This window comes from Phyllostomus discolor, chromosome 7 (assembly GCF_004126475.2).
Source record: "Phyllostomus discolor isolate MPI-MPIP mPhyDis1 chromosome 7, mPhyDis1.pri.v3, whole genome shotgun sequence".
Lineage (NCBI taxonomy): Eukaryota > Metazoa > Chordata > Mammalia > Chiroptera > Phyllostomidae > Phyllostomus > Phyllostomus discolor.
In genome coordinates this window covers 12,197,181-12,221,256 of record NC_040909.2, presented here as the reverse complement: position 1 = coordinate 12,221,256, position 24,076 = coordinate 12,197,181, and the positions used below count along the sequence as shown (strand labels likewise).

General features: G+C 54.7%; 1 protein-coding gene across 1 annotated transcript in view; it reads right to left on the bottom strand.

Annotated features, from left to right (window-relative positions):
* Positions 1-13,764: 13,764 nt before the first annotated feature.
* TRANK1 (tetratricopeptide repeat and ankyrin repeat containing 1) overlaps positions 13,765-24,076 on the bottom strand; it is a 95,173-nt gene continuing 84,861 nt past the window's right edge. The window contains exons 21-24 of the mRNA XM_028518748.2: positions 21,788-21,933; positions 16,061-19,104; positions 15,114-15,212; positions 13,765-13,965 (exon numbers count right to left, since the gene is read on the bottom strand). Of these exons, the coding sequence (XP_028374549.1) occupies positions 13,865-13,965; positions 15,114-15,212; positions 16,061-19,104; positions 21,788-21,933 (3,390 nt within the window). The 3' untranslated portion in view covers positions 13,765-13,864. The remainder of the gene's footprint in view (positions 13,966-15,113; positions 15,213-16,060; positions 19,105-21,787; positions 21,934-24,076) is intronic.

Genomic DNA, 24,076 nt, shown 5'->3' with positions numbered 1-24,076 from the left:
ATTAGGACAAATACCTGTAAACCAAAGGTGCTTGCTGCCCAGTCTCCTTTCTTGAGGGCTAGTCATCATTTACCCGGGAAACAGGTACGTCATGGGTGGTAGCTGCTTGGCTATAAAACGGGGTGCGATTTCTTTCTGTCTTTGCAATGGCTCATGGGATGGCCTGTGCTGATTTATTCAGTCACATCCTGATCATACAATAATAGAAGTGTTTTCTTTGTGGCGAGGACTTCTGTGTCACAAGAAGATTCTGTTTTTAATCTAGTTCCCCAACACACCATAGTTTAGGATTGCTGTTGTAGCAGAGCAAAGAAAAAAACCCTTCTCTGTGCATCCTAGGTTCTCCCTGGGGCCCTGCCAATGAGACAAAAGACAAATCAACAAGAGAAAAGCACGCAGATGTATTTGAAAAGCACAGGCAGCTCTCGTACACAGGGGAGGGCTCAGTGATGAGTATCTCAAACGGATCGTGAGACTCGGGCTTAGCATCCTAAAAAAAGCATAATCCATTTCGAGAGAAGTGACAGAACAAAGGAAAGGGACTTGAGTTTCTAGGGGCAGCCAATTGTGGGAGGAAATGTAGGAAGAAGCTGAGTACAGATAAGACCTAGTTGGTAAGGTCTGTTATGTAAATTCCTGCGGTGTCCTCTCTGGGATAGGACCTAGGATCTAGTCCTGGGATCCTAGGGATCTAGGGATCTAGTGGATCTGGCATTGATTCCAGTGATTAACTTTCTTTTTTTTCTGGTTTAGAGGGACAGGCACTGCTCTAGGTGCTGAAGATGCAGGGGTGAATAGAATGGACAGAATTCCAGCTCTCTGGGAACTTACATTCCGGTGGGAGAAGACAGACAGGAAAGAAAACAAGTACATGAGATAATGTTTCGTGGTGGCAAATCCTCTGAAGTGAATGACACAGAAAGCTGTGCCCAAAAGTGACGGAGGAGCTAAGAAAGGTGAGCCTCTCGATTGCTTCCGGCCTGGCATGGTCTCAGAACTGAAGACCATAGTCCTCCTCTTCCAGGGGAAGAAGAGAAACACCTTGGGGAGCGGGGGTGGATCCCTCCGTCATTTCATCAGATTGTTGTCATCCGAGCCCCGTTGCCAGGCAACCCAGACAAGCCCCAGGCAGACCTGGCAGAGAGCTTGGAACCCAGGTAAGCAAAGACTGCTCTCATTCAGAGCATCTTGGTGTCTGGACGGTCTTGCCCAGTATATCCTTGAAGGAGAGAGAGGAAGAGAAGCCGTTGAGAGGGGCAGAGTCAATGGTCCCAACCCTTGGTCCATGGAAAAAGACAAGACGGAAACATCTTTTCAAAAAGAACAATGTCAATGGCAACGACACTTAGCATGAGACCAAGCGAGTCTGGTTCCAGAAACATGGTTCCATTTCCGCCTTGTTTGTGCCCACATTCTCAGCTCATTGACCCTTGAGCAGTTCGATTCGGATGTGTCGAGGTGTGATTTTTCATTTTTCAGTTGTCCTTTTCAACCCCCAAATTTCTATGTATTCCCTTTATATAATTTCTACCCCTTGATCGACATTGCCCACCTCATGAGATGTTGTTCTCCTGGTTCCATTCAGTTCTCTGGCCCTGGGACACTAGGGCGCTGGCCTTATAAGGTGGACAGTGCCCTTGAATGTGAAAGCCTGGTAGAGGAGGCCAGGGTGTGTGAACTTAACTGGCTGTTCAGGAAGGAGGATTTACCAGCCTCTAGCCAGGGCCTCGCAACTGGATCAGGACAGTCGTTTTGAAAACCACAATACACAAGGCCACAGTCCCTGTGGTGTTATGGACTTTACTCTGCAGAGCGTGTGCTAAGCAGCAGCCAGAGGCAGAGGTTCCGGTGGCCTTTGTTGAAAACACTTACAGGCTAACAGACAAATGCCTTACTGCTGCTGCCCGAGATGTGACGCAACAGTTGGAGCGGACCATAGGCCAGCCTAAAACCTTGGGAGGAGACGCTGCGTGTGTGAGGGCAGGGTTGGCGGGGGGCGATCAGAAAAGGGATGCATCAATTATTACTAATTATAGGGATTAAAAATCCACTGAGGTGTTCTAGTTACTATGGCTGTATAGCAAACGACCCCAAAACATAGTGGCTTAAAACGACAGCATTTATTTTGCTTACGGGTCTACAATCTGAGTAGGTCTCCGTGAGCACAGCCTGTCCCTACTCCATCTGGCATCATGGAAGGCAGGGCCGGAAGCTGAAATCATCTTCAGGAATGCTTGCTCACAGGCCTGGTGGCTGATGCCAGCTACTGGCTGAGACCTTAGCTGGGGCTATTGGCTGGAGCACGGGGCCTCTCCCAATGGCTACTTGGGCTTCCTTGCAACATGGCGGGTGGACTTTCCGAAAGAGAGAGCCACGTAGGAGCCATGTCACTTTTTATGACCTAGCCTTGGAAATAATGCACTTTTTCTTCTGCCATATTCTGTTCCTTAAGGAAGTAACAAAGTAGCTCCCCACCACCCCGAGTTCAAGGGGCGAGAAAATGGACTATCTCTTGAGGAGGAGTGTCAACACACTGGTTGAGCATGGGGGACTAGCAATGTTGCTGTGGCAGATTTTGGAAAATGCAATCTACCACTGGAGAGGAGGGAAAGAAAAGTTGGAGACCAGAGGGAGCACAGGACAGGTGAGGCAGGGGGTGTCCCTAAGGCGAGAAAGTGAGTAGGAGCATGATTAAGCTGGGCTGCAAAGAGCCTGGGAGAGGAAGTGAGCAATCGAGGCCCCGCCCAGGGTGGAGAGGCCCCGCCCAGCTAGGACAGGGATGGAGGCTGCGAGGAGCTTTCTCGCCCCGCCCGACAGTTGTTATCTTCTAGAGAGGCAACAGTGCTCGGTGCAGCTTAGGGCTGATGATGCGGGTGTGGTGGGACAGGTCAACAGTTTAACTGGAGTTGCTGGAGTCAGTGGAACCTGGTGCTGTGTCAGATCCAACAGGCGGGCACTGGCGCAGTCTTGACGGCAGGAAGGGAAACCTTGAGAGCTATCAAGGTCATGGTGGGGTGGCAAAGAGCTTTCCTTGTGTCTACACTGTGCTAGCGAGGGGCAGAGCAAGGCACGGAGAGCGGTGAGGAAAAGACTCGGGCGGGCTGTTGAACCTCTCTGCACCTCCGTCTCCACATCTGCAGAGCAGACACTGCCTGCTTTTCCAGGTTGCCAGGGAGCTTAACTGCAGTGACAGCTGTGAGACACTGGGGTCCCAGGGTCGGTCAGTGGGTGCTCCACACGGACGCCATGATCGCTATGCTGAAATAGCTCACGAGCATTCGCAACAGAAGACGCACTGAGTAACAAGTTTAGGACCAGGACTAGATTGAGTCTCGGGTGTCAAAATCATCTTGTGATAGTGATTCCTGGGCAGCGGGTTGGGGGCGGGGCATCTGTGGGAAGGCAACCAAGCTTGGAGAGATGATCCCCTTGTTGATCTGAGCCTGACAGAGCGCAGCGCCCCCCACTGGCTGTCGGCGGAGCTGAGACCGGGTTTCCCAGAGAAACTAGCTCCCTGTCACCGCAAGGGAGGTGCCTCTGTTGGAAGCTACATCTGACACACAGCCCCAGATTCCAGCTGGAAAAAGGCCAGGGGCCTCACTCCTCTCTCTCTGCAGGGGCCTCCCTGCATTTTCTCTAGCCTCCCCGTGTCAACGAAGGGTGGCTGGGCCCTCAGTGGGCCTGCCTGGGGACTGGCAGGGTAGGCCCGGGCTGCCCCATGGGACAGGACCTCGGGGGCTGGGCTCAGACACTGTGGCAGTTTGAGAGGCACCCACTCGCGTGCACACCGTTGGCCCTGATTCTGCATTAGGCTGTGAGCCGGAAATGTGTCTCATCCACAGAGGAAAATGCATCTAGAATAGCAATCGTCTGTACCTGTGCACACACCCCACTGGCCCCAACAAGCCTGGGGCTGCACATGAGGCCTGGAGAATAGTAGGTGCTCTTCTCTGGGACTGCCACTTGCACCCTCTTCCCCGTGCCCCAACGCCCCCCCACACACACACTCGCATACACACACATGCATGGGAGCACGCACATGCACAGATTCTGGTCCCTTATCCAGGCTGTGTCCTGCCTCCTCACAAGCTGTGCCCTTGGGACCCAGGCCGTGTCCTCCAGCGCGGTCCACCTGACAGCATCTGCAGTGTCTATGTCTCTTCTAACAGGACCGCTTTGAAAATGTTGTTTGGAAGCCCTTGACAGGAGAAAGATTGGAGTTCTTCTAGGAAAGCACCTTCAGGTCTCCCTGAAAACGCTAACCTGACTTGGGTTCCTAAGAGCGGAGTTTTGATGAGCCCAGAGCACTGCTGATCACAGTGAGCAAACCCGCAGTGGGTCCCCAGGCTCAGGGGTTGGGCATCAGGCATGCGAACTCCAGGGCAGCGGACACCATCCTCTACCTTTCATCCACGGGGCCCGACCCCTCACAGCCCCAGCGGAAGGAATCGAGTTTCCCCCCCAAGCTCTGACACAGAAGCTCTGAGTGAAGTTGAAAACGTCACCACCCTGGTCTGTTCTGTCTCCTCCCTCGTGAAATCAGGAACATGCGGCGTGAGGGACCCTTTCCCTTCCGTGGGTGTGGCCCAGCTCTGTATTGTCCCGGGCGTCCCGCTCTTGGGCCCGCAGGACCCATGACGTGGTGGGGAAGCATCCCTGACGCTGGGTTTACCATTGGGGCTCTCAGCCAGGAGAGGGGATTTTGTGCTCAGCGACGAAAAACATGCTCCCACCTCCTTCCCGCAGCCTAATTAGCCCCTGCAGGGCCTGCAATCGGCACAGCCTAAGGACTCCAGGGAACTCAAAACGTGTGACATCTGCTTGGGAAAAAAAAACAAACAAATAAACAACAAAAAAAAAACCTGAAGGGAGGAGGAGGAGGATGGAGTAGAAAATGGGAAAAAAGGTATTTTTATTCCGATGAAAACTCCTATCCTATCTCTGTTCAGTTCAAACAAACTGACCTGTGACAGGCCACCACTGGCCAGGGCAGCCCTGAGGGCCAGGGCTGGACAAAGCTCTCAGGGCCTTCACTTCATCTGCAGTGTGGGCGTGACCAGCGTCTCTCTCACAGGGTCTGCGTGGGTGTTCACGGCGGTGGCACCCACGGGAGCCAGTACCGAAGTGCTCTTTCACTGACTGACAGCGGTTACTATTAGGGTTACTACCGCACTGACTCAAGTCCCTTGGTTGGATGGGTGGGTCTTCAGGGCATAGGAAAGGAGCCAGGGAAGAGAGCGGGAGGATGGCATCCCTGGTGAGACTCAAGGACCAGAATGCTCTCGGGGAGTCAGACAAGCCATCCAAGCATCAGGTGATAAAGCTCCAGGCGTGGATGACGGATGGACAGCCGTGGAAGCTGAGGTTCCCTCTTATTCATACCTGGCTGCAAATCCACACCAGGTCGATGGAGGTCAGGTAGGTGAGAAGCAGGAGAGCAAGCTAGACCCGGGTGGGAACTCAAGGGGTGTCTAGAGGAGTGTCCTGTCCTGAGGGGTTATCATCACCGTGGGGCACACAACACCACCTCTTTTTTTTTTTACTTTATTTATTTTTAAAGAGTGGGGAGAGAGGAAGAAAAACATCAATGCATAAGAGATACATCTACCTGTTGCCCTTCACATGCCTCCAACTGGGGACCTGGCCCACCACCCAGGCACGTGCCCTGACCGGGAATCGAACCTGCAAGCTTTCCATCTACAGACCGAACTGCATCGGCTGAGCCACACCAGCCAGGGCACGGCACTCCCTCTTGACACGGCTTTGTGAACTGAATGGGTGGAGCACGTTCCCCTCCGACCAGCTCGTTGCACAGCAAATATTTGCCCTCCTGCACCTTTCCGTTTGGATATCTAAAAATACATTCACTATTTTTTGTGACCACAAATATACTCCAAACTAGTTTTAAAATTCCACATCTTCTGGTGTACAAGAGGTCACCGCCAACAACTTGGAATTAATTTTTTAATTTGTCTGAAGGGAACTGAACCTTAGAGCCTTCTCTCTAGCTGTAGTTTCTGGCGAGCGGTCGACCTCTGCCACACTTCCATAGTGACGCCGGATCTGCCTAAAACCTGAACCTTACTCGCGGTATCCCGCCACAACCCCGCTGGGTACTGGAGTGGCCTCCGACTTTGGACTCGCCTAGACACTCCTGAAGGGAACGATTATTTCGGCATTTGTAGGACTGTTTCTCTAATACAAATCCCTAAAAGTAGGAATGCTCGTAATATGCATACCATGGAATTCGGCCTTAAAAAGGAGAGAAATTCTGGCACATCTCACGACATGGGTGAACCTCGAGGACATCATTCTTTGTGAAATAAGCTAGTTGCAAAAAGACAAATGCCACTCGAATCCATTTGCAGATGGCACCTAGAGAAGTCAAAATCACAGAGACAGGAAGTAAAGTGACGGGGGCCGGGAGCTGAGGAGGGGACTCTGGGTCCCATGGGTGCAGAGTTTCGGTTGTGTAAGATGAAAGAAGTTCCGGACGCGGGTTGGTTGCACAACAACGTGAATGTGCTTACTACCGAGCTGTGTGTGCCAAAACCGGTCAAGGGAGTAAACTGCATGTTATGTGTGTTTTACCATCATTAAAAATAACAATAAACCCCAGGACTAGGAATGCCAAGTCCAAAGGTGAGTCCGTTTTTCCCTGTGAATAGGTGTTGCGGACGCCCACCGGAACAGCTGAGCGGCGTGGCTCCCACTGCGGCGCGAGCTGCCCTTCTCCCAGCCCGGGGAATCGTCCACCCCCCGCCCGCACCCCCCACCCCGGCGGTTGTGACTTGGAGATGGCAAACATGGGCTGAAAGAGGGCAGAAAGGGACACTCAGCTTGCTCAGCACCCCCAGACCCCCAAGGGTGGCCACAAAGAGACTTCGCTTGCAGGTGTAGGTCTCCGCGGATGCCGCCTCTGGAAGCTCCCAAGTTAGTCCTGCTCTCTTCCTCCTCCCCACTCCTTACCCGTAAAGTGCTGACTCCAAATATCGCAGACTGGCCTACATAGTTCCCTGGAACAGCTGTCCTGCAGAATCAGTAAAACTTGGGGTGAAAATACTCTGGGTCTCTAAAAGAACAAAGCCCTCCCAAAAATGTCCCCACCTCCGGAAAGGGCACCCGAAAGCTGACCCAGCTTTGTCCCCAGGGCTCAGCGTTGCTCGTGACCACCCCTCCCTGCCTGAAATCCTGTCACTGTCTTGGTCCACCTATGGGAGAGAGGCAGCGGGAGAGAGAGTAGGGATCTCACAGCCAAGCTCCAAGTCCGTGTGTTTATTCCCGCTTCATCCACTCCCAAACGGGCTCAGAGACGGGGTTCCCCTGTTGTCCACTTCTGAACGCTCCCCGCCAACGCCTCAGTCAAGACTGCATCGTTAGTGCCGTCCGTTCATTGTGTTTCGTCTTTTTAATTTTACGAACTATTTCCAGTAACAGTTGACACACAATATTATATTAGCTTCAGGGGAACCATGTAGTGGTTAGACATCGAGCTAATGTGCGAAGTCTAGTACCCTTCTGACACCGTGCGTGGTTGTTCCAATATTACTGACCACAGTCCCTCTCCTGTGCTAGACTTCCCAGTGACCGGTTTTATAACTGCCCATGTGCCCATTTTAATCCCATCCCCCCTTCTACCCATCCTTCCAACCCCCTCCCATGAGGCACCCATCAAAATAGTCTCTGAATCTATGAGTTTGTTTCTATTCTATTTACTCATTTATTTTGTTCTTCGGAGACGTTAAATAACGTCTCTGAATTCCCAGTATGAGAAGCTAAGTTTTAATCTTACGGCTCATTTCAGAAATACTGTAATGAAAGTACTGTTTCCCCAGGGCAACCCTCCCCACGCAAAGATCCTACTGGGTTTTTAGGGCGCACCACGGAGGAGGGCGAGACCATGTGTTTTAAGCAGAGAACACGAATTCGGAACTGGGTTAGCGTTCTGCAGCACCAGGAGACAGACAGGTCTCTAAACGCCCCACCTGGAGAACACCTGCTGCCTTGCTGATGGCTCCTCCCTCCCCCTTGGCGGGCACGGAGACCCATTTTCCTGGGCGGGAGGGAGCAGGGAGGACCAGCTGTCTGCTGTGGTGGGCAGGCCCGTTTCTCTGGTGGGGGAAGGAATGCCAGTCTATGGGGTTAAACAGGGAGGCTTCCCATGACTCTGGACCTCTGAGCTCTATGGAGCTTGCTGGGTGGGAAGATGGCTCCTCATGCCATCCACTTGACCTTGTGCTCTACAGCCAGAACCTCTGAAACGTAGATGGACAGGTTCCAAAGCGAGTCACAAGTGCTTGGGAAAGATATTCGTGGCATCAGGGAGAGCAGTTACCAACTGCCTCGATTTACCCATCCTCTAGACCCAACACTTAAGGATGACCCCAGGGACACAGGTTTCTGACAATTACATGGCCTCGGTCGGGAACACATTCAAGGCACCCCAGCCCCCAGGTCAGCTTGCTGGACAAGGCGCTCTGTGAGAACCATCGAGGTGGTTATTGTGGCTGTAGAATCTGTGAATGCCAGAACCCTGTCCTGCAGGAACCCTGAAGGAGACAGATGCAGAGGAGAGATGACCAGGAAAAGTGGCCCAGTGCTGTGTTGTGTTAGCTAATCCTGCACCCCCAAACCTGCAGAACAGCACATTTCCACAGCCCCCTCTGGGTCACATTCCAATGCCCAGGAGACCCCCGAATCAAATCCCCCTGTGCCTCTTCCCTGTTCAGGTACTGGGGCCAAGGGGTGGCCAAGGGTGGCTCTTTGGGGAGGAGGAGGTACAGGTATAGAATGAGCTTGCGTGCAAGGTTGGAGTGCCCACACTCAAGCAACCGAAGTCCTTCATGGTGCAGGATAAAGCAAAGGGTGGGTGGGAAGAGAAGAGATAGGGGAGAGGTCTCTTGTTGTAATCACCCCCCCCAAACAAATGTGCCCCAACAAATGTGAGGGGCAGACGTGCCCTTTATGTGACAGCCAGCAGTGGTAGCTGCCAGTGTCCCAGGGGAACCAGCCCCAGGAGCCAAGTGGAGAGAATCCTGCAACACTGGTCAGAGTAACCCCGCCTGCTGGTTCCCCTGGCAACCAGGTCTCCACTGCTGGTGAACCCCTGCATAGCCAGCTAGATGTCAGGGTCTGGAGGGGAGGTGGCCAAGATGGCAAAAGGTTGGTTCCAGGGAGGGGTTCTGGGATCCCTCAGGGTACCAGGGCACAGGCTGTGGAATAACGGGGAGCTCTGCTCGCTGACCTCAGGCAAACCCCTCACTTTACACACATACAGATTAGTGATTAGCATTCTATATTTTGGGCAGCTGTAGGATTCCACAGATGCAACACATCTACTAGTACCTGACACATAGCAGGCCCTCATTTCAGTTATCTATTGCTGCATAACAACCCTCCCCCCCCCCAAAAAAAAAAAACTTAGTAGCTTAAAGCAATAATGCTTTCTTTATTTATTCTCCTGATTCTTGGCAGTCAGAAATTCGGGCCCACCAGGTCTCAGCCGGCGGTGGCATCAGAGAGGGTCACAGACTTGGCCTCATGGAGGGGGCACGGAAGGCTCCACTCCCGCGAATGGCACCTGCATAGCTTCTCTGGGTGGTGTCTCCACCTGGCCAGCCTGGGCTTGTCCACAGCACGGTGGATGGAGGGTATCACGGGGCGGCTGCATTCCCCAAAGAAAAGTCGAGGCCTCTCAGAGGCCAGATGCAGAATCGGACAGCGTCACTTCTGCCACCATCTGCTGTTGACCTCAGTGTGTGCGTCCTCAGTGGAAAGACTGCTGGCCGGCACCAGAACCCCCCGGTCCAGAACACGCAGCCCTGAGCCAGACCGGCCCTGCCACCCAGAGCAGGAAACAGCCATTAGACCTCCAGCAACTGGGTGAGGTACTGAGGTGCAGGTGCAGAGTGGGCGGATGGGGGCCGAGGGGGGGGGGGCGCGGGGCTGCTGTCAGCTCTCATGTCAGCATCCTTCCTTCCTTCTGTCAGTCAAAGACCGGACTCTCGTCCCCAGAGAGAACTGGAGGAGAGTGGGGGCTCTTGGCTGAGAACGGTCAGGACAATACATGTCGGTGATGGTGGGGGGAGGGAGGGAAGAGCCCCCGGTGGCGCCAGGCCCCAGCCCTTTCCCCAGGGACCCGAACAGCAGAGTGGTGCACAGCAGCTGCAAAGGAGCAGAATAAATGTCTGAGACAGTCAGGACTCGGGTGGTTCTTCCCGATGGGCTTTCGGAGATGAGGTAGCCCTGAAAATTCACTCCCTCGCCTGGAGAAATAGAGAGCGGGTGTGCACATGCTCACCCCGCAGCTGGACAACACGGGGCGGGGGGACCTGAAAGGCAGGTTGGCAGGGTGATCAGGACAGAGCCCCGCCTTGGGGGGGACCCCCAGCACAGAAGAGCTCAGGCTCGACCACCGTCTATGGGACAGCCTCCTCATGGGGGTGGCCCCTGGCTGGTGTCAGGGAACTGGATCTCGGGAGGGTTCCTGCAACTCCCAGGCCCAGTCCCTGTAGCTCACGGCGCCCCAGCAGTTCCTGCAAACGCTGTGGCCCCTGCCCAACACCCGCTGTGCGCCTGCGACTCTGGCACTTCCACGTCGGGTTGGCCAGAAAGGCCATTTAGCTTCTTCTGTGAAATAAAGACTTTTTTTTTCATTTTCACCAGTAACTTTATTGGTTTGGACATTCTGAGGATGTCGGCTATCTCCCATGTGGTATAATGTTGATTGTTCTCAATTAATGTCTCTATTTGATCGCTATCAAACTCAACCGGTCTGCCTGACTGTGGGGCATTGTCCAGCGAGAAATCTCCAGCACGAAACGTCGCAAACCACTTTCCACATGTTTAATCGGTCACAGCACCTTCTCCTTACACTGCACAAATCTTTTTTGCATTCCAGTTGCGTTTTTACCTTTCTTGAAATAATAAAGCATAAGGTGCCAAAAAGCTGTGTATTTTCTCCCACCTTCAATATTAAAATGGGTGCACAAAAAAAATCACCGATTGTGGTTTTTTTAAGCGCACAACTGACAGACAGCTGTCACCATACAATCTAACAAAATTGTATCAAGTGAAGTTAAAGACAACTACGTGCCAGGAGAGCCACGAGAGCCATCGTACAGAAAGAGCCAGGTTGACTTTTCGGCCAGCCCAGTCTGTGCGCGGCAGAACATGCCCGTGCGGCCAGCACCCAGTACAACCCTGAGCTTGGAGTCTCCAGTAAGTTTTCTGATTGGCACCACGGACACGTGTGGTCACGCCTGTTGCTGGGGACTCGAGTGCGTCCCGTGTGACTCCACTGGGAAAGCCTGCACTGGGACCCCCAGGGCCTCACCCATGCGCCCTCCTGTTGTGAGTGCCATGCGATGTGCTCTCGCCGCGGTCAGAGCCACGAGCAGAGCTCTGTGCCAAGCCCCACAAACCCTCCTTGTGAATGACTGGACCTGAGAGTGGTCTTCGGGGTCCTTGACACACTCCCCCTCCCCGGACTTCCAGGCAAGGCCAGGGACACCAAAGTCCCTGGGCTGGGCTGGGCCTCAGGAGTCGGGCTGTGGACGGCAATGGCCGATTCTACTGCTGAATCCCCTTCTCCTCCCCCAGGCTCCACGCCACACTCCAAGAGCCCCTACGAGTTGACATGGATTCCTGGGAGCAGTTCTCGCGAGGCAGTTCTTTTAAACAGTGCTGATCTAGACAGTAGCAGGATCCTCTTCCCCAGGCCTGGGCGCCCTGGACCAGAGGAGACTTGGCTCTCTCAGACCCAGCTGTCCTGCTCGCCCGGCACCAGACAAGCACTGAAACCACACGACCAAGACCTGAGGGTGTTCGGACCCGTGGCCACAGCCCGCAGGGCCCCTCAGCAGCAGGGCTGGGAGAAGGCATGGACCATTCATTTCCCCAAAGGGAGGCCTGTCCGGGTTATGTAAATGCAGCTGCTACCTCCCTGAGCGATCCACATTTCCACCGCTCTGCCTTCCTCTGTCTCTATCTCTCCCCCTCACCGGCTCACGAGCCCCCGAGGGTGGTGCCGCCTGTAGGCGCAGGGAGTGTTGATGGATGTGACTCACCCCAGGTGACACGGCTCACTGGGGGCAGGGCGAGGATGAGGCTCCAGGTCCCTTGCCTCCCAGGACAGTGTTCTTGTTAGGGGGCAGTCCCCACAGACGGCTCTGACGAAACTGTATGGCTCACACCACACACGTGCCCGGGAGCACCCAGGTGGGAAAGAGCCACTGCGACCGGCTGCAAGGCCCGGGCCATGCTTCCCTCAGCCCCTGTTACCTTCAGGGGCCCGGCGAGCTCTGTGCTCGTCAGCGTCCACCTGCTGGCCAGCAAGACCCGCCCCCAAGACTGACCCCTTTCCTCCCTGAGGGGAGCCTGGAAGTAAACACACGGACAGCAGCATGTAAGAGAAATGATTTGACTTTATAAAAATGTGATCATACAGCAAGATTTGATAGGGTTGTTTTTTTTTTCCTGTTTCTTCTTTTCTGGCAAGTGAAGTTCATTAAAAAAAAAAAAACCTGGAGTAGAAACTGGAAACGTAACTAATAAAAATTAGAAACAAACATTCCAAGGAAACAGAGCCATCTAGAAAGACAGTGAAGACAAGGAGCAGCAGGAGCAGCAGCAGCACGTGGGGAGGGTGGGTTCTGTTGTGATGACAGACAACAGAGGGCCGGGGGGTGGGGGGGGAACCTGACCTTTCACCTGGGCTGCACGGAGGGGCTGGGGAAACGGGGGGGCAGTAATCACGAGAGGAGATGCCACGGATGGCCGCGGGCCCGGTGGGGTGGGGGCAGAAGGCAGCGGCCTCCTGCAGAGAGACCCAGCCCCCTCCCCCCCCTAGGCGCCCACCAGCCCCAGGCAGCTGCCCGCAGCCCTGTCCCTACGCACTGGCACTGGACGACTGGTTCCTCCTCTGTCCACTGTCCCCAGCCTGCTCCGCTGCAGGCCCCTGTCCCACCCCGGTGAGCTCAGCGGGAGAAGACTCGTCCGAATGTCAACCTAAGCCAGGATGACAGGCGTGTCGGGGGGACCGGGCAGACGAGACGTACAGAGCTACATACAAAACACTTCTGGGAATGCCTGTGCCGCCGCCGAGGCAGAGTTAGGACCGCCTTGGTGAGGCAGGCCGGGAGGCCCCCGGCAACATCCCCCAGCCTGTCCCCCTCGGGGGAGGGTCCTGCAGCTGGCCCCTGAAGGACACTGGCGGCGGGGGGTGCAGCTTGACTACATTCTGAGGTAGTCTGTGACTGGCACAGGTAGCTGAGGATGGGGGTGGCAGGGGGAAGGAGGGCAGAAAAGTTGCCATTACAGAGAGAAGACACTAATGTACGTAATGAAACACACTACGCTACGAGTAGGCTCAGAGATGACCAGAGTGGGGCTGGGGGTCAGGGGTGGCCAGCGGCGGCGGGACCCACACAGTCCCAGGCACACGCGGCTCTCGGTGCGGAAGGAGGCAAAGCCCAGGGCAGCGGCGCCTCTGCGGTGAGGGGCGTCCCTCCTAGGACGCGTGTCCTGAAGGTTTCGGGGCCAGAGAACTTGGGGGCTTCGGGGTGAGGAGTCCCGAGGTCCCCCACAGTGGTGACTGCTCTCGTGTAACGACGAGTGCCAGGGGAACTGATGCCTCTGGACTTGAACCGGGAAAGCACGAGAGGGCCCCGCTCTGAGTTGCGGGCAGATCCTAAGCCACCAGGGAAAGAGAAGGGAGAAGAACCAAAGCAAAGAGGCTGCTGGACTCCCCTGCGTGTTTGGTTATGCTCCTTGGCGTTCTTTTCTCTTCTGCCCCAGCACTCGGAATTCAGAGTCAGGACGGAATGCTCTGAAGGTTTAGGTGGCGGCGGCAGCTGTGTGGACCTTAGTATTTTCTTTGCTTTCCACCTTTCCGCGGCCGGTTTCTGGGACGGAGCTCAAAAAAGTCCTCCACTTCATTTTCATAGTCATCTTCCTGGCCGATACCTGTTTGAAAAGCAAACAAACAAACAAAAAAAAGAAACAATGTGCAAAATGGTGATTTCCCCCGCCTCCCCCCACTGCAATGCAAAATATAACATCCTAGCGAAACCGAACGTCTCTGTAATTGATACTTTAAATTGAAGGGGAAAAGGCCTCCCTTCCACCAGCGGCCAGAGAGTGAGGATTTTTCTCCGAGTACTGGTGCCGCTCCCCAGGATGAGCCAAGAGGTTGACCCACAGTCAACCTCTTCTCTAGAATTCACTTCTCCTACAGGCTGGCTCCTCTGGCCCTTGGTTAGAGGCCCTTTAAAGGAAAGAAATCAAACAAAACGTAAACTCAGCCACAGACGTGAGTTGATCTATCAGTTACCTTCCTTTTGAAAAAAAAAATCGTAGTCCTGGATTTTTTTATCGGCACAGATGGTTGTACCAAGTCCCCTCCGATTTTCCCCAGCTCTGGGGGTCGGGATTTTCTGGTGGCGTTTCGGTTTAAAGGAATATGGGAGGGCAACCCGGGGTGAGCGAAATACTCAGAGTAAGAAGGAGTGATGTGGGGCAGGGAGGGGCAGCCGCTGGAGTGGACAGGAGAGAGGCCTTTCCAGAAACAAGCAGAGCTTGGCAGGGTAATTCCGTCGGGAGAGAAACCGAGTCACTCTGCACTAGCTTCTAATGCTCTGCAGGCAGATGCATGCGAGTGGCCCCAGTGATTTTGTTTTGGTCACAAATGTGTTTGTTTTATATCCCCAAGCCTAGAACCATACTGACACACACTAAAAACCCAGCCCATAATCACTAGCTGGCATGCCACCCACTTGGTCGGAAAGGGGCTTTGCCATGCTTGGGGTATCCTTGGGAGCCACTGTTTTGAGCGCAAGTAGTGACTGAACGTCACTGATAATGGCACTCGAGCAACAAAAGAGGTTTTATGAAAAAGGAACTAACCTGCCCCCAGAATGACGCCCCCCCCCCCAGTCCGACGGAGAAACTCAGATACTGCGTGGTTATAGTCTGACTCCGCAGGGTGACGCCCTGAGATGGGTGGCGGTCACTACTGACATCACAGGCAGCACCCCCTTCAGTCTGACCTGACCGTCAGCAGCACCGAGAACCACAGGACCCAGAGCATCGTCCTAGGATAAAGGGCTCCTTACCGTCCTCCTTTAAGTGGAATTCTGTTTTCTTCAGCCACTCCCTCGCCTCCTCCACTAAGGGGATCAGAACACCGATGAGCCGGGTCATCACCTCCTCCGCTGTGGGAACCAAAGAACGTGAGGGCTCTTAGGGAAGGGAACACCGTTGGGCCTCAGACACCCAGGACTAGAGCCAAAGCGCCCCACCTCCCAAGACCGTGTCTCTGCGCCTCCCCGGAGGAGGATGACGGGGTAAGGACCCACAGCTGCCCTCTGCGGTCAGGAGCACAAACCACGACAAAATGCTAGCCGGATGCCATGCCCGTGTGTCTGCAGAGACTGCCGATAGCAAGCCTTTCATGGAAGCTTTGCACAAAGCGTCCCTAAACCTTAAGCGGCAGTGTCTGAATTACAGAATGATTCTAAAATACGCAATCTCACTAATTTTATATGTGACATAACTTCCTCGGAGTGTCGCTAAGAAGTTGCTAATAAGGAAGTTGGAGGAAATCTGATTCAAAGACCACGTCAGAATTCTTAGCATTGACGGGTCACTTAGCATTAGCTGGGTATGGTCTGAGGACCCTCCTCAAAGGAAGAGCCCAGCTGCACACCTCCAGATCTTAGTACAGCGTGGGCACTCCAGGAATGCTCCCTGAATGGATCAGAAGCTTAAAGCATTTCCTCAAGACTTGAAACGTTCTCCCTGTACCGTCTCCATAGAACTAGCTGGCAAGCCCTTTTCTGATCTACGCGGCCAGGGGAGCCGTCCTGGCTCGAGGCAGTCGGGACGTCGGAATGGGGCTTTGCTCTGATCTGAGAACACACAGTCCTCGCGGGCGTTTCTGCGGATGCCCAGTTCTGTCGCCCCGAGCCGGACCCCAGAACACACAGGACCCGACTCTGCTGTGCGTTCTCAAGCCCAGGTTCGGCCGCCGCCTGAGCCCCCACCCCCTTGGGCCCCTTACCGCCAGCCCAGGCCTTCTGCCTGTAGAGGTCCTCCACCGCGTCCGAGACCTTCCTGATGTTCTCCTGCACCTTCCGCTGCAGCATGTGGCTCTGCTCTTTGGGGCCCCGGTGGCTGCGGATCCAGACGCTCTGCTCGATGTCCTGCACCACCAGCCTGCCTTCAGCAATGGCCGGGTCCACCCTCTCCTGGAAAAAGTCAGAGTACTTCTGGTAGGCCGCCTGCTGCCGCTGGTGCCCTTCCAGGAGGAGGTGGTGCTCGTAAGACTCGCCGTTCTTCTCCTGATCCTCCTCGTCGTCTGGCTCAGCCCCGGAAAGGGCCGCAGCCTCTGAAGTCTCCCCCTCAAAGGCCTCACTGGGGCTGAAGTAGTTCTCAGGGCCTTGCGTGAACTTCACTCCGCACAGGTCGCACTGGGTCCTGTCGACGTCGGCCTTTTTGAAGATCCCGGTCCCGGGCTCCCCGGGCTCCTCCAGGGGGCACCCCGCCTGCGCACCCACCCTTCTCCTCCAGCTGATGCACAGGGACACCACCAGGCACGCTCGCCTCAGCTTGCGCTGGATGGAAGCCTTCCGCTGCTTCTGGGACAGGATGGTGGCGAGGAGGGGGTCCCGGTCATCTGAGGCCAGCTCCTCCGCCTCGTCCTGACCGAACTCACACTCTGGGTCGGAAAAGTAGTCCACGGGGGCCACACAGAGCAGGCGGTTGAGTTTGACCTCCTCGTGATAGAGGCCGTGGACCCCTTTGGCGTGGCCGCTGTCCCACCACCAGTGGCAGTCCATCAGGAACTCCTCGTCCCGCTCTAAGAGCAGGTCCTGCAGCGCCTCGGCCACAGACTTCACATCGGCCGCCACCAACACCCGCCTCACCACCTTCCAGAGCCTCTCCGGAACCTGGTCCGGGAACTCCTCGCTCATCACCTGCAGCCTCTTCTCGATGCCCTGGAAGTGGCTGTACAGCAGCGGTTTGCAGAACGACAGCAGGACCTCCTCGGCATTCACCAGCATCACCAAGCACAGCACCAGGGTCCGCTCGGCCTCGCCCGAGACCACGCAGTCTATGTCCTCAAAGGCGTCGAGCAGGACATTGAAGTGCACGTTCTCGGAGCCGCACAGCACCTTGACGAGGTAGGAGAGGTGGAACCGGAAGTCCTGGACGGCCCTCGTCACATCCTTCGGCTTGTACTCCTGAATGATGGAGAACACGCCTCGGGGCTCCTTGTCCTTCCTGCTGAACAGAAACTCCCAGTAGTGCAAGAGCGCGAGGTAGCTCTTGGGGAGGCACAGCACAGCGCTCTTCCGGAGGCGGGCCAGCACGGCCCCGCAGTGCACGAACTGGAACTCCAGCAGGGCCACCGTGTTTCCGATGCTGGGGATGAGCGGCTCTTTACACCTCTTGACCAGGACGTTCATGAAGCGGAAGAAGAACCGCTTGAAGTTCTCCGGGTTCCTGTGCACGTAGAACTGGTTGATGCAATTCTCCAGCAGCCGGATGAAGCACACGTGGGTCTTCTCGGCGCTCTCGTCATCCTTGTTGGGCGCCAGCATGCCGAACTTCCCTTCCGCTCCCTTCCCCCGGCCGCCCCTCCCCCTGCTCCTTTCCTCTTTTTCCGACTCGAGAGCCTTGAGTTCCTTATGGTAGTTGTCTTCCTCCTGGTGCAGCAGCTTCTCAAACTCCTCCGGGTAGTTGGAAGAGAGCAGGAAAGCCTGCATGGCGCTCAGCCACAGGTCTGTCGACTCGCGGCGGTTCCGCGCCCTTTCGCTTTGAAACAGGAAACAGATGTACTCCTTCAGAGCAAACCTGTAGGGTCGGAAGGACTTGTAAATGGGCCTGAAGATTTCTTTGCACGCCGCGGGGTTTTCCGACAACACGCGCTGGTGGAAATGCTTAGGGAAGAGGGCGCTCAGGAAGGATTTGCAATGGCTATACACATCTGCAGACAGGATATTGTCGATCCCTTTAAGTTCTTCAGCTAGGAATTTAGGGAAGATTTTTTTGGCTTCCAAAAGCAGCCCATTGATTGCGACCCGGTACATTTTTGACTGAACCAAACACTTGGCCTCACAGCGCCGCAGGGGTCTGTGGTAATCTCCACACTTCTCATCCTTACACGTTAAGCCAACGATAAACCTCCTGCAGACGCCCGGGTAGGTCTTCCCAAGCAGGCTCTGCGTGATCTGGCACAGCCTGCTCAAGAGGTGTTTGTTCAGGGCCAGTTTCACTTGGTTGGTCGTTATCATGAAATGGTCTTTTGTCTTCTTCTCTCTCAAGTTCGAATCCAGGTCAATAATTATTTTTAATATGGGTCCAGGGTCGTTCTCAGCTATCTGGCAATACTTGGCGTCCACTTGCGAAATCCCAAAGAACTCGAAGCAAGATTTGACCATATCCTTCTCGGCATTGTTGGTTACTCTTTCAAGGGCCTTGACCAAATTGAGGAGGACCACCAAGCCCCCCGAAGCCAGGGCCAGAACCTTCTGAGGGTCAGCCTCACAGTGGTTGGTGGCTTCGTAGAGGGCTTCCACCACGCCAGCCGAGTGGTTGAGAGTGTCAAACCTGAAGAAGGCATCCCTGAGCTTCTGAAAGTCTTTCAGGATCACCCCCAGCAGGAACTGGGCCTCAGCGATGCCAGACAGCTGGCTGGTCTGATTGCAGAGTTCCAGGGCTTCTTCCAGAATGGCCCTGGTGTGCTCCACATCCAGACCCCTGGCCACATTGAGGCGGGCAGCCTCCAGCAGACACGAGGCCTGGAAGTTCTTGTCAGCAGTGAGCTGGGCAGCCTCCAGGAGGCAGCCGTGCTGCTTCATCAGCAGGGCAGCCTCCTCCCTCCGCCCTTCCCTGTTCAGCAGGTCGGCGGCTTCGGCCAGCCGCTTCCGAGACTTCAGGAACACCAGCTGGTCATCTATGTCTATCTTCGAGAGGACAGCCATCATCTCCTTGATCTTATTTGCGCTCAGGTACTTCGCTGCGGCCTCCAAGTAGAACTGGCTGGCTGAATAGGAGAGCTTGGCGACGGGAAGGGCCTTGGCCCTTAGCATTTCTTCGTACCTGCAACGACAGAGGACCCAAACAGTAACTCGTCACCCCACTGATAGAACCATTCCTCCAAAACACGGCACAAAGCAACTTCGATAAAATGCCCACATGCAGACATGCATTTATGCAAAACTGGACCTCAACTTATGCAGCTTCTCCATAATGCTTCATTTTGCAATGAGAACATGAATTCTTGATTCTCCAAAGGCACTGAGCATTGGAGTGTTTAACTGGGGAAATATAGCAAGAGTGGCAACCTAGGCAAGTGAGAGGGGACTTTGAAAGTCAGTCTCTAGGACAAAAATGAGGCGTGGCCAAAACTGCCCTTGAAAAAGAAAGCCCTTCAACTTGCATGAAGGCACGGTCACCCTTTCTGCGCACAGCCCATTCAGCGTGATGTGTGCGCACTGAGAGAGGGTGCGGAGGGCGGCTGTGCGCACCAGCAGTCACATTAGTCCTCCTCTGACCGGCCAGCCCGTGCTGTCTCTCTTTGTCAGGTGCATGTGGGGCTGCGTTAGTGCGAGACTGAAGGGCTCCCTTTTACTCCGCCGATCTCAGCTTGTGTGTGTCCCACCCGCCAATTTCCAAGGCATTGGAACAATCCAATAAAACATGCTTACTTTTGAACTCCCCCGGGACAAAATACTTCCTCACGACCAGAGAGAAGCCCCCAGGGACCCCACGATGCTTCAGGTCACCCTACAAACATCAGCTTTCCTAGTGTCACAGGTACCCTAGTGTCACAGGCCCCCCAGGAAGGGGTGGAAATGAGGAGGAAGGAAGGGAATGCACTGCTCACAAGGGGACTGGCTGGCGGGGTCAGGAGTATTTTAGCAAGTTGAAGGAACTGCCTAGGTATTTCCTTTTCAAGTCTAAAACGTCCTCGCTGTATCCCAAGGCAGGCCATCGAGCAACTGAACTCCATACCCAGAGCGCCCGACGTTCAAAGGACACTCGGGTGCACCCAGCTAGAGGTTCTGGCCACACAGACAACCCTTAGACCTGCACTCCACCCGTCACTAGAAACTCAGCTGTGCACCCAATAAAGCTGATGAAAAGGAACAAGGTCATTGGAAACTGGAAAAAAAATGCGGCAGGGGAAAATCTGTGATTATTCAATGCTCCTCTGCAAAAGTGAGAACAGAAGGGTAAATGAATGGTTGAAAGTATTTAAAAAAAACAACTCTCCGTCCGTTTTGTCTTATGAACTTACAAGGGAGTGGCCTGGGCCATCACTCGCAGCACCGCGGCACAGCACCCTCACAAGGGGGTACCCGGTACCGTCACTGCGGGCACCTGTTATGGACTGACAGTTCGTGTCCCCGAGAATTCCTGTGCGGAAGCCTGAATCCCCCATGTGGCTGTATTTGGAGACAAGCCCTCCAAGCAAGTAACGAAGACTGAACGAGGTCACAAGAGTAGAGTCCTGATCCGATAGGACTCTGTCCTCATAGGAGGAGATACGGCAGACTGAGTGCACTCCCCCTGCCCCCTCCCTCCGTGGGTAAGCACCACAGAAAAGGCACCTTCAGACAGTGAGAAGGCAGTCAGTCATTTACAAGCCAGGGAGAGAGCTCTTATCCGTGACCCATTTGGACAGAGCCTCGATCTTGGACTCCTAGTCTCAAATTCCTTTTGTGGAAGCTGCCCAATCTATGGCAGTTCGTCATGGCATTCTGCGCTGGCCAGCACACAACGGTTTGTAGATCGTGTTCATAATGGCATCAAAGGCCTGCATAGAGGGACATGCTCCGTTACCAGCCACGGCATGGGATGCCTGCTTTTCCATTTCCAAAAGTAAAACTCAATTGCTTTGTCTAGGTGCTGGCTATGCAAGTGTATTTGCGGTGAAAATTATGTGCACTTGTTTTTGAATATTGGCTATACTTTGATAAAAGCAAACTTAAAAATTAAAATCTAAAGTTTGAAGATCAGTCATGTTCATTTCATCACATGCATCATTTGCTACAAAGTGAAAAAGATAGAGAACTGACCCATAGCCTATTGTTTCTGGAACCAAGAAGGGACACAAATCGCTGCTGAGCGGAAACGCAGAACAGCAGGTACCGCTCGAGCTGTCTCTCACCGCCAGATCCCCGGGGGCATCAACCACGCGCTGCTTCTAGATCCCTCGCCAGCCTGTGGTCCCTCCCATCTCCATGTCCCTTTGGAGTGTCATCCAGGCCAAAGGCTCAAGGAGGCCTCCACCAGGTCATGTAGGAAACAGATGTGCCCGACAACTGAGGGTAGGTGCACATACATGTCATACGCATGCATGTGCGTGTGCATGGCTGAGCATCTGCCAGGGATCACAACGAAGCAAGATCCTGACTGCCCGCCAGTGCCCTTCCCCTCTATAGAGCCACCCACTGGCGAAACTGTCAACTCCGCCATTAAAAGTTAAAGAGGGCAGAACCGTCACGAAGCACAAAATTGCTGTGTGTTTTATATGCACACTCGTGACGTCTCCTCCAGCCCCTTCGTTTCATAACACTGTGCCAGAGCCCATACAGGGAGCGGAGAGCAGAGTCCTGCTCTCCTGCAGCTCCTGCCCCAGCGTCGAGGCCACCGCTCAAGTGGGAGAGGGTGACGTGGCGAAGCCGCTGTGGAAGAACAGGGTAACGGCATCCGGGGAAGGCTGCCCCCAGGGGGGCGGGGGGGAGGGGACAGGGAGGGAGAAAATCAAAGCACCTACTTTTCCACAGCGATGGCAGCTTCTTCATAGAGCTCCTCCTGGCAGTACATTTTGAGCGCTAGGTCAAATTCCTGGACCTGCTCGAAGCACCTGAAAGCGTCCTGGTAGCACTGGCTTCGCTTGTAGAAACAGGCGGCTTCTCTCACCTGCGGCAGAGGAAAATGCGGAGCGTGCGTCTGTATCTCCAGAATGAACCGACGCCTTCAGTGACAAAGAGGGTGGCCACGTGTCTTGCCCTTTGTGAGAATCCAGGGGGACGCACTAACATGTAAGTAAGGCGAGGGAAAGGAATTCCTTATAGGGAGAAAAATGAAGTCAAACCCCGCCTCACACCACACACCACGCGCCATGCACAAATTGAAGCTCCAGCTGGGCGAAAGCTCTGACTGTGAGAGCCACCGGAGGAAAGCGCGTGAGACCCTGTTGTGGCCTGAGAGGCACGGAAGGTCTTCAAGGAAATGGACTTCAGGCGAGAAACCGAGGGGTTTGATGACACTGAAACTTAAGGACACGTGAGCGTCGTTACCAGAGAGAAGACGAACATTAACGTCTGGGATAGCACCGTCCAATGGACCTTCGTCTGGAGATGGAAATGCCCCGTATCTACACTCTCCGCCCTGGCAGCCCCTAGCTCACCACGTGCAAAGAGTGAGCACACGAGACATGGCTAGTGCAACCGAGGAACTGATTTTTTTATTTCATTTAATTGTAATTAATTTTGACTGCTGCATGTGGCTAGTGGCTACTGTACTGGACCAGGCGGGTCTGGAACGTAAAATGGATTTCTGCAACCACACACACACACACACACACAGACGAACACACCAAAGAAAACCACATCAAGGATAGAAGCAGGCAGTTCACAGTGTGGGGAACTTAAATGACAAACAAATAAATGAAGATGCACGGTCTCACTGATCATCAGAGAAATGCACATTAAAAGTACAGTGAGGTCCATCCATCAGGCTTGCAAACATCAGAAAGTCCGTGCCCAGGATGTGGGGCACGTGGAACCCTGGGCCCAAAGTGGCATCACTGCCCCGGAAAGCTGCCACTGTCCCTCGGTGATATTAGGTACGTGCATCCCGGGGGCCAGCAAGCCCAGGTCTAGCACTACACCTCTCGGTCTCGCGCAGGACTGGAGCAGACGCGCTGCGCCACGGTGCTAAGTGTGGCAGTCAGGACTCGGTGGCCACTTGGATGCCCACCACTGGGGAAATGGCAAGTCAGGTGCCATAGATGCCCATGGGGGGGACACCATCAGGGGTCAGAAGCCTGGCCAGACAGCACACAGTAGCAGGAGGTGGAGAAAGTGAAGAACAGAACAAGATGCTACTTAGATAAGCTTAGAACATGAGATACGTACGGAACACGCTACTGTTTAGTCTCCCATCATGCATGCACACGGGACACATCCTGCATGCACCGGAAGGGCTGCCAATGGGAAGAGAATGGGAACGGCGACTGGGGGTCAAGAGGAAGAGGGTGAACAGAACAAAACGCAATGGGTGGCCTCGCACCACGCTCGCTGGTGGGTTTGCCGTGAACAGAAGAGTGCGTTCCACTCCGCTTCCTCCCGGCCTTCCCGCCAGTTCACCCTGCGTGCTCGGCTCTCCCAGCATTTCCCGGATCCGGCCCCTGCCACCGCCCTGGCCATCCAAGCCACGTATCTCGGCCTCAGCCCCCATGAGACCCTCCTGGTGCTTCTGCTTCTACTCTTGCTGCCCACAGGCCTCTTGACAGAGCCTCCAATGAGCTTCCAATCAGCCCACCAGTCCAAACCTTCCACTGGCTCCCACCACACATGAACCATGTCTAGTCCCTACCGGGGACTCCAAGGCCCCGCTGGACTTGTTCCGGCCCGGCCCATTGCTCACTGGCTCACTCTGCTCCGGCCAAACGGCTCCTTTGCCGTTCTTCAAACTCATCTACACGCCCCCACCTTGCAGCCCATTGCCTGCAGGGGTCCTTGGCCTGCTGTGCCCTCCAGCAGTTGTTCCCGAAGTCTCTGGTCAAAAGTCAGCTCCCCGACGCCCGGGTCTAAGGCAGCAACACCTCACCCCTCTGCCCTCTCACCTAGCCCTTGCCCCCACGGGTGTTCTGTCTCGTGTCCCACTGGCTCCTCTACCGTCTCCCTCCCGCATCAGAAAGGGCAGCTCCGCAGGTGCGGAGGCCCCGCCCTCTCGCTTCCGCTTGCTGGGCACCCACAGCACCTGGCACACGGCAGGGGTCCATGGATGTGTTGAATATCTAACTTCATAGCTCTACTCGCTGCACCCGAGGTCCAAA